General features: G+C 50.5%; 2 protein-coding genes across 2 annotated transcripts in view; one reads left to right on the forward strand and one right to left on the reverse strand.

The window, feature by feature from the left end:
• SFRP1 (secreted frizzled-related protein 1) overlaps positions 1-3,472 on the reverse strand; it is a 19,158-nt gene extending 15,686 nt beyond the window's left edge. Inside the window, exon 1 of the mRNA XM_009993268.1 lies at positions 3,395-3,472. Coding sequence (XP_009991570.1) covers positions 3,395-3,472 — 78 coding nt within the window. The remainder of the gene's footprint in view (positions 1-3,394) is intronic.
• A 12,222-nt stretch (positions 3,473-15,694) lies between these two features.
• Positions 15,695-17,179, forward strand: part of GOLGA7 (golgin A7) — a 5,010-nt gene continuing 3,525 nt past the window's right edge. The window contains exons 1-3 of the mRNA XM_009993269.1: positions 15,695-15,703; positions 16,874-17,041; positions 17,103-17,144. Coding sequence (XP_009991571.1) covers positions 15,695-15,703; positions 16,874-17,041; positions 17,103-17,144 — 219 coding nt within the window. The remainder of the gene's footprint in view (positions 15,704-16,873; positions 17,042-17,102; positions 17,145-17,179) is intronic.

Here is a 17,179-nt window from a genome sequence, read left to right on the forward strand (position 1 = left end):
AGCCCTGCCGGCAGCCGCTGTTACGGGCAGCAGTGCCAGGCCCCACGTGCACACACCGCCTGGCCACCAAGCTCTGCCCCACGCGTGCCCACACGTCTGTGTCCGAGGGACCTCTCCTGAGCTCCCTCCAGACTCATACAAAGCTGCAATTACTGCCGCTGCCGTTTGCTTAAACAGCTTGTGCAATTTAATGCAGGAACTACACCTCATTGAGAAGAAAATGGAAGAGGCTCTGCAGCCTGGAAGCCTGAAAGAGCCACTTTCACCTGAGGGTGAGCAGAAGAGGGCAGCCAGTTAGCACTGCTAATGGAGTGGAGAATTCAGCAGTAAACAAGAGAAATCTTCGCTGTAAGGTGCCAGCAGTTGGATGAAAGAGGAGACTGGATGCAGCAGGCCCTCTCCTGCTGCTTAGGCTCAGGAAATGGTAGCAAAGCACTGATCACTGCACCAAGAAACAACCACAAAATTAACTTTTCATTCCTAGACAAATTCTGACACCCTAGAATTTGCTTTTACCAAACTGAGTTCAGCAACACTGAAACATCTAGTTTTGCAGAAAATACTGCAGTGTCCCAGCAGCATGCTGTAATGTAGTGCACAGACCAGAACACCGACCTGCTCAAGGGCTATTGGGCTGAATTTTCTCAAAAATCTTTATTTGCACCCAAGTGTTGCATCCTCAAGCATGACTGTCTGGTCCAGAACACGAGCCCTTCTCATCTGGGGCACTCAGAAACAATATTGTGCAAGTGACTGCACTTCCGATGGCACGATCATAAGATAGTCCCAGAGTGGCAATGGATTTGTTTCACTTGGCAGTGCTGTGATCTTTCATACTCCAGGCTGAGCAGTGGGACAGAAACATCACAGCTAGGCAGGCAAGATGGGGACTTGGGAAACTCTTTTTCCAAAGTTGAGGAGTCCTCCAAAGTCAACAGCAGTAACACTGCAATAAAACTACCATCAGGATTCTGGTTATCTCCAGCTCTGCAAAGATCACATGGAGCAGGTAAATGTCCTGTCATGGTCCCCCAGAGGTGTGTGCCACCATTTCCTACAGCCCTGACACACTGTCCAGCAGGGGGGCTGAGCACAAAGCACTGCCTGGCACAGCTCAGCGCTCTAAATCCAACGGGAAAGCTACAAGATGGCACGTCCTGGCTGCTGAGCCATCCACACTCCAATTAACTTGGCCCTGGAAGGTCTTTGCTGGCTCCTTTCTCTTCTGCATCCCATACCCACATTCACTGCAGCAGTGCCTGCATAAGAATTGTAAACTGAAATAGAATTGCCTAGAAAACAGTATTTTCTTAAAAATAAAATAAAAGAGAGAGAAAAGCCAACAGCTCTGGTCTAGACCACTAAATTGCTTAATACACAGTACAAGGCCTCTTAAATAGCAGCTGGCCAAGAAGGGCTGCTCTTCCAATAAACCCCTTCTAAATTGGGCATTAACTTTTCTGAGTGAAGCCTGTGCAGCCATTTCCGTTCATAATTATGTAGCCCACTGCTTCTTAAATCTCTGCATAGTCTCTAATGTCATCATTTAACTTTGCTTTATAGCCATTTATTGCTGCCTCTCCCACAGAGGCTTACATATTCTTATTGAATAATGAGATGCTTTGCAACATGCCCAATTTGAGCTATCCCAGGTCCTCTCCTGCCCTTTGAAAAGCCCAGCCCAATTAATGGTGCTTATTTCTGGCTCCATTGTTGGTCCTGCAGACTGCAGGGCTCTGCCCCCCCACCGCAGCCTACTCTTGCCTCCACCACGTCCACCCACATGGGCTCTGGGTGTCGAAGAGAGGGCTGGGGGCTGCAGTGCCCCCACGCTGCTGGAAGCCCCTTCCCAGCAGTGCCCTCCCAGCACCCCCAGCCACTCCGTGGGCAGCACCAGCTCTGCCCCAGCTGCCCAGCACTGGAATGTGTATTTCCTTCCACACTGCCCTGTGGAACAGGCAGGCGTGGGATAATAGAATATATTAGCCCTGAGCCCATTCAGCCCAGGGCTCTTTATGAACAATGGCTGCTTAACTGAGCTGATTTTTGCCAAATGACTGGCTTTCGTGCATGAGCAGCAAAGTGGAGCCCCCAGTGAGTCCCATGCAACAATCTGGCAAGTGCTATTGCCCAGGGCCCATTGTTTTACTGCTGCCTGTGAGGGCACGGAGGAGTCATGGCCTTGCCTGCCCTGGCATTTCTCCCCTGGTTTCCCACCGCTGCGCCAGCCCCGTCTCGGCCCTGACAGAGGCAGCAGGGATGGAGGAGCTGAGACCCACTGGCCACAGGCATCCACAGCCCCAGCCCCACGCAGGATAGCACAAAAACCAGCAGCAGCTGCTCTGCCAGGGCCTGTCCTGCCCTGGGTGCCCCAAGGAGGGGATGGGAAGGCAGAGGCAGCCCATTCCCCCTCCCTCTGTGGTAAGCCCCTTGTGCCACCCTGCAGGGGCACAGCTCCTGCCCCACCTCCTGCGTCAGGACAACTCCGGGACACCCCCAGGGAAGATCTGCTTGAGGTCAGACCCCCCTGTGCCCACCAAGAGCTGACAGCCCCTGCCGGCGTCAGCTGCCAAGAAGGATGTTGGTTTTGCTGTGCTTGTTTTCTGGTTTTCTAAGCGGATTGCTCTGAGGTTCCAATAACACTAATGCAGCCAGGAGCACTTCCTCGCCCTGGGAATCTGCATAGGGAGGTTTTGGGATGACCCACTCTGCTGCCCCAGCCCCATGCCCAGCACTGCCTGGGATGCAGGGGATACCGACACCAAGAGCCAGCCCGGCGCGGGGCCAGGATCAAGGCACAGAACGATTCCAGCCGATGTCTCCTGTTAGTGTGAAATTAGCACCATTAAATGCTATAACTAAACACAATCAACAAAGGGTTTACTAGCTGAGATAACATATAAAGAACTACAACAGCTAATGCCTTCAGCACTGCTCAAACTCTGACCGTCTGCCCCTCGTCCCAGGAGGGAACTGATGGCAAATATTTACAGGGGCTTATAAATATTTATCCTGTAATAACTTGCTGCATTACAGCACATTCTTCTCTATGAGGTTCAGCTTTGCCCTGGACCAGGTGCAGGCTGCTGAGAGGGTCTGTAGCATATATAAAGTTTGTCTGAATAACATACAGCGAGCACTGGTGTTCAATAAAAGAGCCAGCAGCTGAGCTGCTCGGGTGAAATGCGCTGCAAGTCGTTTCTTACCCAACAAAAGAAAAATGTGGCTGGGGAGCACAGGTGTGCAGGCACCTCAGTGTGGGTGCAAACCCCTTCTGTGTTGCCAGAGTAACCTGGGGAAGTGCTGCAAGTCACCCAGGAGCTATAAATCACCACACTGGGCTGATGTGACTAGGGCCTCAGCACGGGAGCAGCCCCATGGTGACTGAGCACACAGGGATCCTTGGCTGGTTCGGTGAGGACCCCAAAGGAGCTGGAGACCTGCCCACCAGAGGAAACATCTCCTCATGCATGGCAGCACCCCAGGACTGCTGGGTGCCTGTGGCAGGCACCACCTGACCAGCATCATGTGACCAGCACTGTGTGGCATCCCTATCCCTTATACCTTACCCCTTATCCCTTATCCCTTCCCCATTCCACAGGGACAATTTCATCCTTGCCACCGGCTGTGCACTCTCTTCATCTGCTGCCCGGTGCAAACTTGACTTGCTCAGCAGTGAGGAGAGCCAGGAACCAGTATTTCATTTGTTGTTTCATTTGTTTGGGGGCCAGATATTTATCCTCCCTCTAATAGTTTTTGAGCCATCCATCCAATTATTTATTTAACTTTCTCCTGCTTAATGATTTGCAAGAGTCTAAGTAGCCTGTGGTTTGGAAACCATGCAACAATCACCAAGCAGCACCAGTGATGGAGTTCTGAGCACCTTCCTAACATGAATAAACAGTGTGGAAGGGCTCCATTGTGTATATTCTAGGTTGCTATTTTCTTAACCCTGTCTCATTAAGATGGATGGAGTTTCTGCTTATTAGTAATTTGGCAAGTTCCTCTTTGTGTACACTCTGCACTTCTCACTAATGACGCTTTGCTTCAGTGATTAACAAAAGAGACTTCCAACATAGTCAGTGAAAACACAGCCACGTACTTGGGGCACTGGGACGGAAACCCAATGTTCTGGAGATGCCATTTGTGGAAGACAAGAAACTGCAGTGGAACCCAGAAAAGGAAAATCTGCTGGTCATAAAAACCTTTCCTGACATTCAAATAATTTTGACCTAAGGACATTGGTTCTTTGATTTACATGCACAATTGCAGAGCTGACAGAACCTATAACAGAGTGATTCAGAGCCCTTACACTGCTGTTCCTAAAACACATCTGATGGAGATGGAGATGAAGCTGGCGCTTCTACTGCCTGGATTTACAGCTGGCCATTAAAGTATGTTTACAAGCCTTTAGTACAGTGTACACATCTGGTAAATCATTGATTGAACAAATAGCTCCTGGTGTCATGCTCCCTCTGTCAACTTTTTCCACTACTATGTTACTCAGCACAGAGTCATCTGCTCCAGACCCTGTTTTCTGCACCTCCTGCCCGCCTGGTATGTGTGTGCACGTGCCCAAAGAAGCAGCCCTGCACACACCAGGTCTGCTCTTGTGGCCCAGGCTGTCCCTGCAGCCAAGGCACTGCTGGGCACACACCCACGCACAGGAACCCACACAGGTCTCTGGCTTATCTGCACCTCACCCGCCAGCAGGGAAAGGGGGATCACCTGCACAGGATGCAATGGGCAAAAAACAAGGGAGGAGGATGTTTCTTCCTAGGGATGCATATGAGAGCAGGCAATCTGAAGTGCCTTGGCCTGTCAGCATTCACTGTACCCACACGCAGGACATGACACAAAGGTGCCATCAGAGCCAGGTGGCACCAGCAGCACCAGCACCATCCCCTCTGTGCCAACCGAGAGCTGCCAGATCCACTCTGGAGCCAAAGGCTCACACTGAGGAGCAAAACCCAGGGCTGGGGGAACCCTGGGTCTGCTGCATCAGCACAGGCACTCTGGAAGGAAGGACGGATGGAAATGGGAACATGGTGGGAAACAGCATCCATCTCTCCCGGCACCAGCAGGCATGGCCCTGCACTGAAGGCTTCCTTGCAGCAGGAGAAAAATGCTGTGTTTGTTTTTTTCCAGGCAGGCCAGTGTCCAGGGCTGGGGAGCAGGAGGACTTGTGAGCCTCCATCACAGCCCATTGTGCTGCTCTGAGAGCATCTGGCCAGATGTGCAGTGATCTGTGGCCAAAGCCTCGGTCCCCTAGCCACTGAGCTGGGCAAAGGCCAGAGGGTAAAGGGCAAACCATGGGAGCAGGAACAAAGCTCGATCAGCTCATTCATGCAGGCTTTTTCAAGAGCTTTTGGGTGGCTGGACAGACAGACATGGGAGTGCAGGATGGACTGGCTGCCTGGGAATCACTGCAGGGACACACAGGCTGCCAGGTCCCCTGTGGTTGCTGTTGGAAGGTGTGGGATCCTGCACTCATCACTGGCTTTTCAGCAAAATGAGGGTGCAGGGACCACTACCGGCTACAGACAGAGCTCTGGAATGCGGAGGGAATAGTGAAAACCTGACTCCATGCTGGAAAAAGGCACTGGATCCAGCCCTGTTCCTGCAGAGCATTGGGGCAGCTCCCCAGCCCAACACAGCACAGGTCAGCGTTGGATCTGCCAGGGCTGGGGCAGCTGCAGATGATGGAAACCAGGTCAGGGAAGGGCAATCTGTGGCAGCAGGAGCAGAGAGTCCGTGAGGGCAGCTTGGAAAAGGTGACCCAGAAAGCAAACAAGGAGAGTTCCCTACTGCCATCCCACTGTCAGCAGCCAACTGGGGAAACGGAGCTTGAAGAAGCTTCCAGCTGCCCAATGGCTCCTGCAGGCCAAGGACCCCTTCCCCATCCTAGTCCATGGTCCCCAACACTGAGCAATGTGGGAAAAGCCAGCACAGAAAACTGAGGCAGATTCACTCCTGGGCTAGTTGAAATTCCATACAGGACAAGCACAGCTGCTACAAACAATCTTAAAACAACCCAAAAATGCAGGCAAATTTAATTGTTAGCAATAGCCTCTTAAAATAGCAGCTCATTAGCCTAAGCACAAAGAGCCTAAAAGTGTCAGCATGATTTGTGGGATCCTGTAGGGTCTTCTGGGATTTTTTGGGGTTCCTGTAAAACTAATGCAATGAAGAAACACATACCCAAACTCCTGAAGAGAAAAAAAAAATGAGTTAACTGCACATTAGGACATGAAAAAGTGTCTCTGATTCATGGTAGGCTGCCATTTTGTTGCAAACCCAGAATTTCAAGGGCTGCAGGGACCCCAGACTCCACAGAATGGGGCAGATCCCTCATGCCACTGGGAGCCAGTGCAGAGGATCCCTCAGCACCAGTGACTGCACCAGGCGTGGAGCTGGTGGAGCCATCCCAGGAGGGTGCAACACTTCCAGCTGCTGAAACTGCTGGAATTTTGCAGGAACTTTGGAGCATCCTTGAAGTTAAGGTCTTGCTTAAGCATTTTTCCTAGTACAAACTTTTAATTTCACAAAAAAAGTGCTTGCAGGGCAGGAACAGCCCTGCTCCATGTCCTTTCTGTAAGGGGAGGGGTGGTGTTACCCAAGACAGCTCTGCCTTGAGGGTGGGAAGCACTCTTCCTCCATTCCTGTTGCATCCCAGACCACGCCAGTGCTGACTTCTGTGAGACACTGGGAGATGTTGGCTTGAGGCTGATTTCCTGGGGCACAACAGCCCTGAATTTCAGGTTTTTAATGGGCTGGCAGGGCATCTGGGATGGAGGAGAGGGAAATAGATTTTTCCTTCCCCCATAAAGAATTTTATAGAAGATTTTTGAGAGAGATTTAAAGAACTTCTTCCCCCCTTTCTCAACTGTATTGTGCATTTTAAACCTTTTGTGGAAGGGAATTAACACAGGCAGCAGAGCCTGGAGCTCTGCAGCAGTCTGTCCTTGCACAATGGAGATCCTACTTCTTCTCCCTTGCCAGAGAAACACATGCCCAAAATCCAAGTACATAAATTTTTTCTAACCTAATTCATTTTGTAGATTGATGGAGAAAATCCATAACAAATATTTATTGCTTTGCAATAAATAACCCTCATAGAAGTTACAAAGAGCTCTGGTGAGTCTCAAGGTAACTTTCAGCGAGTTCCAGGGGTCAGGGCAGATCGGGATACTAAGTCCATAGTGTTCGAGCCCTTGGCTCATCTGTTTTGAATTATTGGTATTACTCAGTTGAGCAGCCCTCTCAATGGAGTAGCTGTGCTGTGATTCCATGCCATATTTTATTTCTATGGTGGGAGAGAGCCTTCAATAATTATTAGTTGTACTCTGTTGCAGCCAGCAAAAAAAAAACGACCAAAAAAACAAAACAAAAACAAAACAAAACAAAACAAAACAGGCCCCAGTGAGCATGGGTTGGTGCTGCTGGTGTTTGCAGGCTGAGCTGCACGGGCTGGAGCAGGAAAGTGACCATGCTCGAGCCTGGCATGGGATTCAGGGCTTGACGTTGTACACTTTGCTGCCAACACCAAACACGACCTGGCAGGATGCTCAGGGCTTGTCTGGTGTGAATGAGCGTGGAGCTGCCCAAAGGTGCAGCCGCGCTGCCTGCGCAGGCAGGGCAGGAGCCTGGGGCAGACCCGCCCGGCACAGACAGAGCCAGCGGTGACTCCACATGCCTGTCTGAGGGGATGTTAGCAGTGTTCCGGCTGCAGGGACACCAGCCTAGGGAGCTACTGCACCCCAAAATGCTGAACCTGCCCGTCCACGGCTGAAGTGCCGCGCTGAGACTGAACCCGTCATCTGGGACCAGAGCGAGCAGGGAGCCAGCCCATCCCCGGCCCCGCTCCATCTTCGTTAGCTCTTAATCATCACAACGGGAAGAGAAACCACCGGCAGCGTCTCGCTGCTCCCCGGGCGTGGGCTCCTTTCAGGGCTTTCAGAAAACAGGGTCAGACGTGTCTTCTGACCTGTGACCTGTCGCTTCCCTCCTCACCATAATTATCTAATACAGCGCTCTCCCTGCCAAGTACAATGAAACAATTTGTCACTTCAATTGTCTGTCAGTCAACACTGGGGCCTTTTCAACAGGCCAACACATGTTTTTTGAGAGCTTGTCAGCAAGGGCTGTCTGGCCAGGCACATAACCATGGAAAATGGAACCTTTGTTAATTCTGGTTCTTAGAAAAGTAAATCCATTCACTTGCTTTTTTTCAGGCCTTCAGCTTGGAATTTGCACAAGAAGCTGAATTGCCTCTGATCCCTAAATGATTGGTCAGAGGATTTGCATGAGGAAGCAGAAATTAATTATTCTTTTCTTTTCTTTTTATTTTCTGTAATTGTGTGTTTCGAAATGAGATTACATTCTACAGCAGCACGAGGGGCTGGGGGGAGAATTGCTTTGCATTTGTTTAGCTCCTTAGAGTTAAGATCACCTAATCGTTTCAAGCATTTCCTAAGATTCCCTCTCTCTTTTTCTGCTTTAATGACCAAACAAAGATTGTGCTACTTCCCGGGGAACTTTTCTGGCAGCTGAGCTCAGCAGTGGGAGCCAGAGGCTTATCCCCTTACTGAAATGGTCTCTTTGCTGCTTTTGGCTTGCAAGGCACAAAACACATCCCAGGGTTTAGGGGCTTGGGAGCCAGAGTGGCTCCTCATGCTGGGAAAAGGGTGAAATGGACTCCCACCAGCTCAGGAGGAAGATGCCAGTGGCTCGGATTGTACGGCCAAGCAGCACAAGACAGGGGGCAGGTGGTCCTAGCCTGGGGAAGGTGCTGGAGCATCTCCATGGGCTCCCGTGAGCTGGGGCTGATGCTGTCAGGACATGGACCCACCAGCTCCCAGGCCTGTGCTCCAGCCTCTAGTTGGTTACAAGTGCCCTGAGTGAAAACCTCTCCAGATTCAGCTTTCCAGAATGCCACTATCCAAACCTAATTCAAACCATACAGGGAGCCCTGACTTCGAATCTTTCAAGCCTATAAAATGAAACAAATTGGCTTTGCAAGCATATCTCCCAATCTAAGCCATGCCTGTAAATTCGATTTGTCCTCTTGGATCTACACTGCATTAGGTGGCCTGAAAGACCCTTTGTTTTCAAGCCCTCTGTCTCCTCCATGAGCCCTGAGTTTCTACATTTGGTTACTCCAGGCTTGGAAGCTCCGTGCTCACTAACACCGAGGAACCCTCACACACAACTTAAACACAACTCTTTAAGGTTCCCGCTTTGCAAACACGCCTGCGTGACCCTCACAGGGTGTCCCGGATGAAGCGCTGGGCAGGGTTCCCTCCCTCGTGCAGCAGTGGTGCCAGCAAGGATGGGTTCCCCAGGGTGCAGCCCTGGAAATCCCCAGGAGATTGTTGGAAGGGGCTGAGCCAGTTGGGGTCAGCTCATGGTGTGCAGCTTGGAGACAGAGCCTGCTTCTCTCTTTTAACAATTTACTACCTTTCTTTATGATTTCATGCACGCTTGCTATATAATTTTAACAGGCTTATTCTAATTCACCATCTTTGAATAGGAAAAAGCTTGTTAAAATTATGAACTACTTATGCAAGGAACCATAAAATGCAGTAATGCAATACATGGATCTTTCCGAAAGGAACAGATTACATGATCAACACTTCCAGGCTCAGCCTTCATGTTCACAGGACAAACCTAGAGGATTCCCAGTGAGTACAGTGTTTGCCATCTTTTCTATTCCAGAAGCACAACAGTAGATGTCTTTACATGAAAGCCCATAAAATTCCATTTATCTCCTTTCTTGATTGAGGTTTTCAATTTAGCCAGGGAAGAAATACACTCACACTCAACATCTCCAGAAGTCTCCAGAAGGCTGCAGTCACCATGCAGGATAAGGAGACTTATTCCTGCACTTGCTGAGAGATAAGCTAAGCAACTCAGTCCATTCAATTATATTTTTAGTATCTGATCCAAAGCCATTCATGTCTGCAGAAGCCAAGCCTTTAGCTGCTGACAGACAGCAAAAGGTTTTGGTGCAGAGATGGAACATGTTTATTTGTAACTTTCCCTATGTTAACCATTTCCAGAGGTGACCAGATATGGGACTGCAGAATTAGCGTATTTACCTAATCATAAAAATTCCAGAGACATCTCAGATTTAATAGAAATTATATTCCACTGCAAGGGCTTCAGAGTTCACTGCGAAAGCCAGCAGCATCTCAGACACCCTGAAAACATTTTTTAAATGTTTTTATAAACTCCAGTAAAATTGTAATAGGATAAAACCTTGCATTCAAAAGCACATTCTTTGGGAATATTTTATATGCACATAAAACATCTGAGAAAATGTTAACATTATGATCTTAACTGTTTGCACATTGGAACCAGCTAAAGGTTAGGGAAACGCAGTCCATCTGGTATGGTATTTGAAGCAGAGTATTTCTGAGTGTATTTCCTTCATAGCATGGGCTTAATGCTGTACAAACCCAGCCACAACAGACTGTGGACGTATCGCGACGCACAGGACAAGACGCTGATCATGGTGTTTGCAGGAAGTTTGAGCCCCGTTTATCTTCACCACGTGTACAGCCTGGGTCCCCAGCGAAGGACAATACCTGAGGCAGAGCATGAGCTAGGCTGGGGGATCTCCAGTTCCACACCATGGGACTGGGGGTTTCCTGTGGCCTGTGCAGAGGTTGTTTGTTCAAGCAAACCCATTAGGTGTTTATTAGTCTTCATTATGGAGTGCTAGAGGGTTAATTAGTTCAGGCTGTTCCTGCGGAAGGAGGTGAGGGGCAGGAGGGTGAGGCAGGATCAGCAGCAGCCCAATATCCAGGTTCCTAGGGCAGTCACCACTTAGCCTGTTTTCTCTCTGGAGGTGACCAGGGCACCCTCCACAGGCATCCCTGCCCTGGCTGGCAGCGGAGCCCAGAGACCTTCTGGGGAGCCGGCAAGCATGGATGTGTCCCTGGAGCCTGTGTCTGGGGACAGTGACAGCACTGTTCATCATACTTCATTATTGCAAAACTGCTGCTTTTGTACAGAGCAGGACATGGAGGCTGCTTCTTATGAAAATAAAAACTAAACTAAATAAATCATGCTTGTGTTTGTTTCTTCCTGGTTGAATTGTGGTGCAGGGGACAACAGATAATTCATCAGTCAGCCCTGGGTGGGACATAAGGATGTTGAACCCTTGCAGATTAGAGACCCCACACAAGGCTCCTGCACCAAGCCTCTCAGCCTGGAAAGAGGGAGACAGGGAGGTGAGGGAGAATGCTTGCTGGCTACCAGCAAGCTGTTTCCACAGCTAATCACTCTTCTATTAAAGCCTGAGCCCATCTAGTTTCTGCTTCCAGCTGACCTAGATATATATACATTTTTGTTTGTTTTTATAAGAAACCTGCTCCCTCTGTAAATACTCACAGACTGTGGGAGAGGGGTGATTTGCAGGCTCACAATCCAGAATTGACACCCCATGCTGACAGCCTGCAAAGCCTTGTGCCAGCTCTTAGCCAGGCACAAGGCTGGAGATTCCCCATCCTGGGGAAAGGCTGAATTACTTCCAACAGTGGGGAGAAACCCAAACCTAGGATAGCTTTGCAAGGACAAGCCTGGGTTCTTCTGCCTTGCCTACAGCAGGGGCAGTCCATCACTGGCTATGCCTTGCACCTCTCCAGTAGCTGGTGCTGGACACTGCTGGGGCAGCAGAGCTGGAAAAAGCGTCCCCAAGCCTGAGCCTGCACAGTCCGGGCTCTCCAGGTCCTCACATGGGGACAGCCAAGGGACAACCTGGCAACAGGAGGTCCTGCTACCCCAGTCAGAGCCCTTGTACTGCTCAGTGGCCTCCCCAGCCAAGGATTAAGGGTTAATGTTTCTTGCTGCTCCACTGGCATTGAATTCATCTTGGCCATCAAAAGTCCCTTCGCAGAGGAGGGACAATGCTGCTCCCGGCGCGATGGGAATGGAGCAGCGTGGCCCAGCCTGTGAGCAAAGGGAAATTGCAAATGCTGAAAACGTCGGTTTGTGGAAGTCTCAGAAACTCCCAGGCTGGGCCCCAGCTTTCTCAAGCCGTGCTCAGCATATGACCAGGGAGGGATGGCAATACTACTCTTGCTGGATGCATCCCCTCTCAGCAGCCTTCCCAGCCTCCTAGATGAATTAAGAGCAGTTTCCACTTCAAGAACAAAAAGACAAAGGTTAAATGCAAACAGAAAAAGGTGTCTCTAGAACAGCATTGGGCTGCTTCCTTTCCACAGACACCCACAGGCCCTATTTGCCACCCCTCTGAACATTCCCTGTTCAGCCTTGCAGCCACTCCTAGCATTTATTTGCCCACAAACTCCACAAACTGACTTGGGGTGCAAGAGCAATTCCTCTGAAAACAGATTTCTATATCCCTGTGATGGGAGGAGCAAACATTATCAACTTCTGAGCAAAAAACCAAACCAAACCAACCAACCAAACAAAAAAACCTAGCAGAAAAGCACAATGAAGTAATCCCTGCCAGACTGAACCCCGGCAATCAGGTACAAGATAACAATGGCTGTGGCCCTGCTTAATTATTTCTGCTCCACCTAAATGTGAAAAAACAGTAATTTCCACTTAAAAGACACTCTGTGTGATCTTCAGAGTAATTCCCCCGTGGAGCTGCAGCTTCCCCAGAGGAACCAGTGCTGCAGCACCACCAGGGCTTTGAAGAGGGAGTCCCTGGAGGGTGGGCACTTGGCATTAGCATTTTCCAATTACTGTGTGGAAAAGTCGGTCCTGGTGGGAACTCTGCTTTGGAATCAAACTGCTGCCACCCAGTACCCGGAAAGCTGCTGGCAGGAAGGGAGACAGGCTGCAACTGGATCCTCACACCACCAGGTCTGGGATCAATATGTCTCATTTAGGGTGTCCTGGTGGGGGGTCTCATACTCCCAGGACCTCCCAGGAAAATTCCCAAGGGCCCAGGCAGGGCTGGTCTGGACCTTCCCAATTGTTCCACAGTTGTGCACCCAGTGCGCAAGTGCTCAGGCATCCAGCTCCCCTGATACTTCCAGCACCAAGTTTAGAAACAACATCTGCATTTTTGGGAGTTGAAAGGAAATGAAGGTCCCAAGGGGATGACCACAGAGAGTCCGCACTGTCTGCTCTGCTCTCCAGACCCCAGCACTGCAAATCCAGCTCCCAGCACGTGGCCAATGCACGTCCCCTCCTGCTCCCTCTGCCCCAGCCGGGGTGCTCAGCGGTTCATCCTGTAGAGGGATGGGGACGAGGGCTCAGGCATAGCACAACTTACAGCTCTGCCCCCCACAAATGCAAGAAGACCCAGCACATGCTCAGTGTGTGTGGAAACACACTTTCTGCCACTGCTGTGCTGTGTTTTTAAACAAAGTCCTGCCGAGGTCCTGCAGGCAAAATCTGGACTCACATCACCTGAGACTCACCATTACTGCACGTGTCCAAATGTGGAACCAGTTGACATAAACCCTGCAGGAACACAGAGTGTTTTTTTGCAGGTATGGAAAACCATGTGGTGCCCAGGGAAGTTGTTGGTTCCCTGCACACCAGGGAATGGGAGCAGTCGCTACTCAGGGGCAGCACCAGGGGACACACAGTAAAGACTAAAACTATCTATGTTGACAGGAAACAAAGTTAGTCCTGGTTAGACCAAGTCTGATGTCTGGGACCTGAAGACACCCAGAGAGACCAATTATCTGTTGTTTCCCCACTTCATCAAAATGCCTCTGACCTGTGTATCTGGCCCTGCCGATGCTCCAGACTGATCTTCCCCCTAAAGCCTGCAGATTTGATACACTTACCATCTCACTCTTAGCCGTAAACACGCAGAACAGTACGTTCACCAAAGGAATAAAGTTGAATTTTACAGTGAGACACCATAGCTGCTTCTAAACCTGGGCTGGCCTGTGGAACAAGGCACTGAGCAGGGCCAGGGTGCCCAGCCAGGAGCATTTTCTGATCCTAAGAGCATGAATTAGAGACTACATTTTATGACAAACATCTGGAATTTCAAATGCCCTTGCAATAGATTGCATCTGGATTGAATTCTCCTTCTATTTTTTACAAGGCCTTCTTATTTAATAAATAATAATAGTTTATTACTGCATTGTAAAATTTCATAATCCTTTTCTCAGCAAGAATGAAATAGATTCAGAAAAAAACAGGAAGTGCTTCAAACAGGATGATGCCAAGAACTAATGAAGACAGAGCGTTTCCTCAAGAGAGGTGGGTCAGCTCCTTTTTTGCATTTGTGGCACTTGGCTCCGTGCACATTTGCAGATGTGCCAACAAGTGCACCACCAATTCCTAATAAACTCTTGGCTGTCGTTGGTCCAGAACAGCAGAACATTCCACGCTTGCTCTGCTGCAGGACCCGCACAGGCTGGGTTGTACCAAATGCATCTCTAATGCACACATGCTTGAGGGGCTCACGACCAAGTGTGGAGACAGCAGGCTTTTTAAATTTATTTCCTGATTTATAATAATTTCAGACCCATGCTGAGAGTTATTAACAGAGCTCCCATCAGCTGAGACAGCAAGAGTTTTGGAGGTAAAACATAATACTGATTTAACTGGTAAAATTATGTCAGACCCGTACTTTGCCCACAAGCTTTGCTCTCTGGAGGTGTGACCAGCCCTTGCCAGGCACAGGCTGGTCTCTGTTGTGCTCCTCGGGCAGTGCTGCTGTGAGAAGGAGCCAGCAGAGCAGCACTGTGGCTGTGGGAGCCCAGGACACCAGAGAGCCCTTGGCTCTCCTCTCCCTCACATGCCAGCCCCATGGCAGCTGGACACCGGGAGCACTGGGGCAAAGCCTCACATGGACTGAGTCAGGGGAGATCCTGGGGCAGGCAGCTCTTCCCTGCACTCTGGGTTAGTGTTCCAGGGCCAGGAACTCAGTCATCCTCTCGCAAAAGAAAAGAGGTTTAGGGAGACATAATCTGCAGAAGCTGCAGCAAGGGCAGGAAGGGCATGGGCGGTGAGCCTGTGACCCACAGACCTCCGTGCAGAACAGGCAAACGTGTCCCCAGCTGGACAGAGCATGTGCCTGGGTTTGTTTTTGGCACTCTGCAAGTCCTGTGATGCTTTGGAGTGAGACAGTTTTCAGGTGAGGCCTGCCAAGACAGCAAGGCAGTTCTGCCTCCAAGAGAGGTGGACAGTGGCTGGCAGAGCCATGTCCATGCAGCCCATGGGGATGCTCCAAAGCCCTGCTTGGCCAACGCAGCCCAGCAACCCCCTCCTTCTCTGCACATCATCCCATCAGGTCCTGCACAGCCCCGCACATGGCCTGGTAGGGGGGCCTCCCTCCATCAGCCCTGCTGAGCTGGGGGACACCTCCCCATCTGGCACAGCCATCTTGGTGCCCGGGATCCCAGGAAGCAAGTCAGGCTCCCACACTGACGCAGCAGAGGGAGCAAGGCCCAAGGCAGTGCATCTGCACTGGAGTTCATTCCTCCTTGGGAAGCCTGGGAACTCTTATCCTCTGAAACATATTCTAAGTGGAAGCTTCAGCAGACTGAGAAGGAGCAGCTGCAGTAAGGAAACACTGAAACTGAACCTCCCAAAGGCTTCCCTTCGCTTTTTGTTCATCAAGTGACAGTTTCCAATAATAATTGTTTAAATAAACATGGCACTGATTAGCTGCTTTCTGAACCTTGGAAGGGAATCTTCTGATCACCTTTGATTTCACAACTTCCAGATGAGAAAAAGACTCCCAGGAATGAGGAAGGTGAGAGATCAGCTTCACAGGCACAAGTCACAGAATTCAGAACAAGGATCAGATGGGGAGGATCCCACAGAGACACATTCCCCAATTCTGGCTGACGGTGTCTGTGAGACTTTGCTGCCACTGGACCTCGAGCTCCTGCAGTACTTCTGCAGCAGTTCCTCATTAATTAAGGCAGACAGACACAAACAGCTTGCTGACAGCTTCTGCAGGAAGGCTTGCTCCAAACCTCTAATGTGTGACCTCAGAAAATACTCCTGGGTACTGTGCTGCAGCCCAGGCTCAGCAGTTGTGCCCATAATCACTGTCTGCTTCTTTTAAAATCTCATGGGCACACCTTGCCATAGAGACCTCAGAAATCTTTACTTAGTCATATTATTCCCCAGTCCCCTTCGTTTCTGAAGTAGGTGACAGGGTGCTGCCATTTTTCAGGGGTTTTGTGGAGGCCATGGCACATGTTATACTGAACAGAAGCATTCCACCTTATGTTTTTGTTAATTTAAAATGTTTTTAAATAATGCCATTTAGATGCAACATGTGACTTTTCCCATGGTCTAAAGAATTTTCAAAGTAAACCATATCTTCACAAATCTAGTGTCCAGTTGTCCACAACACACCCTACTGGGCTCCCAAAGGCTCTGGAAGATGTACAGTGCTTTCCAGCTGGTCACAGCAGTTCTGAAGTTGCTCAGTAATTTGATGCTCCACACACAATGGGAAAAGACCTTGGCAGAGAGAAGCTCCTCAATACCTTGGATCCACGAGACCAACACGGTCCTATAGTGCCCCAGGCAGAAGGACAAAGCAGCTGCATGGAGCATTACATGGGCAGTGACACCCAATGGTGAGCTGGACATCACCCCAAAACAGCCCAGAGGCCCCAGTTAAGATGCCAGCTCCTCTACAGCCACCCCTGACTCCAGCCAAGACCCCCAGCTGGGACCCTCTCAGCTGCCCACGCCTGGGACCTGCCGGGTCCACGGGTGCAGGGAACAGCAAGGGGCCTCAGCTCGGCCGCACACCCAGCCAGCAGCCCCGGGATGGAGCTCACACAGGGGCAAGCAGAGAAGGAGCAAAATCCTGCTCTGAGATTGGCAGTGAATTCCCAAACTGCTCGCCCGAGTTTGGTTTCCGGGTTTTCCTTAAACCACCTGATCTTTGATCTTGCCTGAGCCTCGCAGGAGGCCAAGGGTGAACGGGCCTGGACACGATCGTGTGTTTATCAGCAACAGCAGCTCGGGCTGCAGCCGCGAGAACAGCGGGAAGCGACCGGCCGGGGCCGTGCGGGCGGCGGGAGCGGCACAGGCCGGCGCGCAGGAACAACACCGGGAGCGGCGACCTGTGCGCTGAATAAACAGACCCCCTTTATACCTTCACCGGTTGTAACGCGGTTATTCCGCAGGTCAGCGGCCCCGGGAGCGGCCCCGCGCGGCGGGCGCGTCACGTGGGCGGCCCCGCGCGCTGTCCGCAGGGGGAACC

Source organism: Chaetura pelagica, unplaced genomic scaffold (genome assembly GCF_000747805.2).
Source record: "Chaetura pelagica isolate M959 unplaced genomic scaffold, ChaPel_1.0 scaffold302, whole genome shotgun sequence".
Classification (NCBI taxonomy): Eukaryota; Metazoa; Chordata; class Aves; order Apodiformes; family Apodidae; genus Chaetura; species Chaetura pelagica.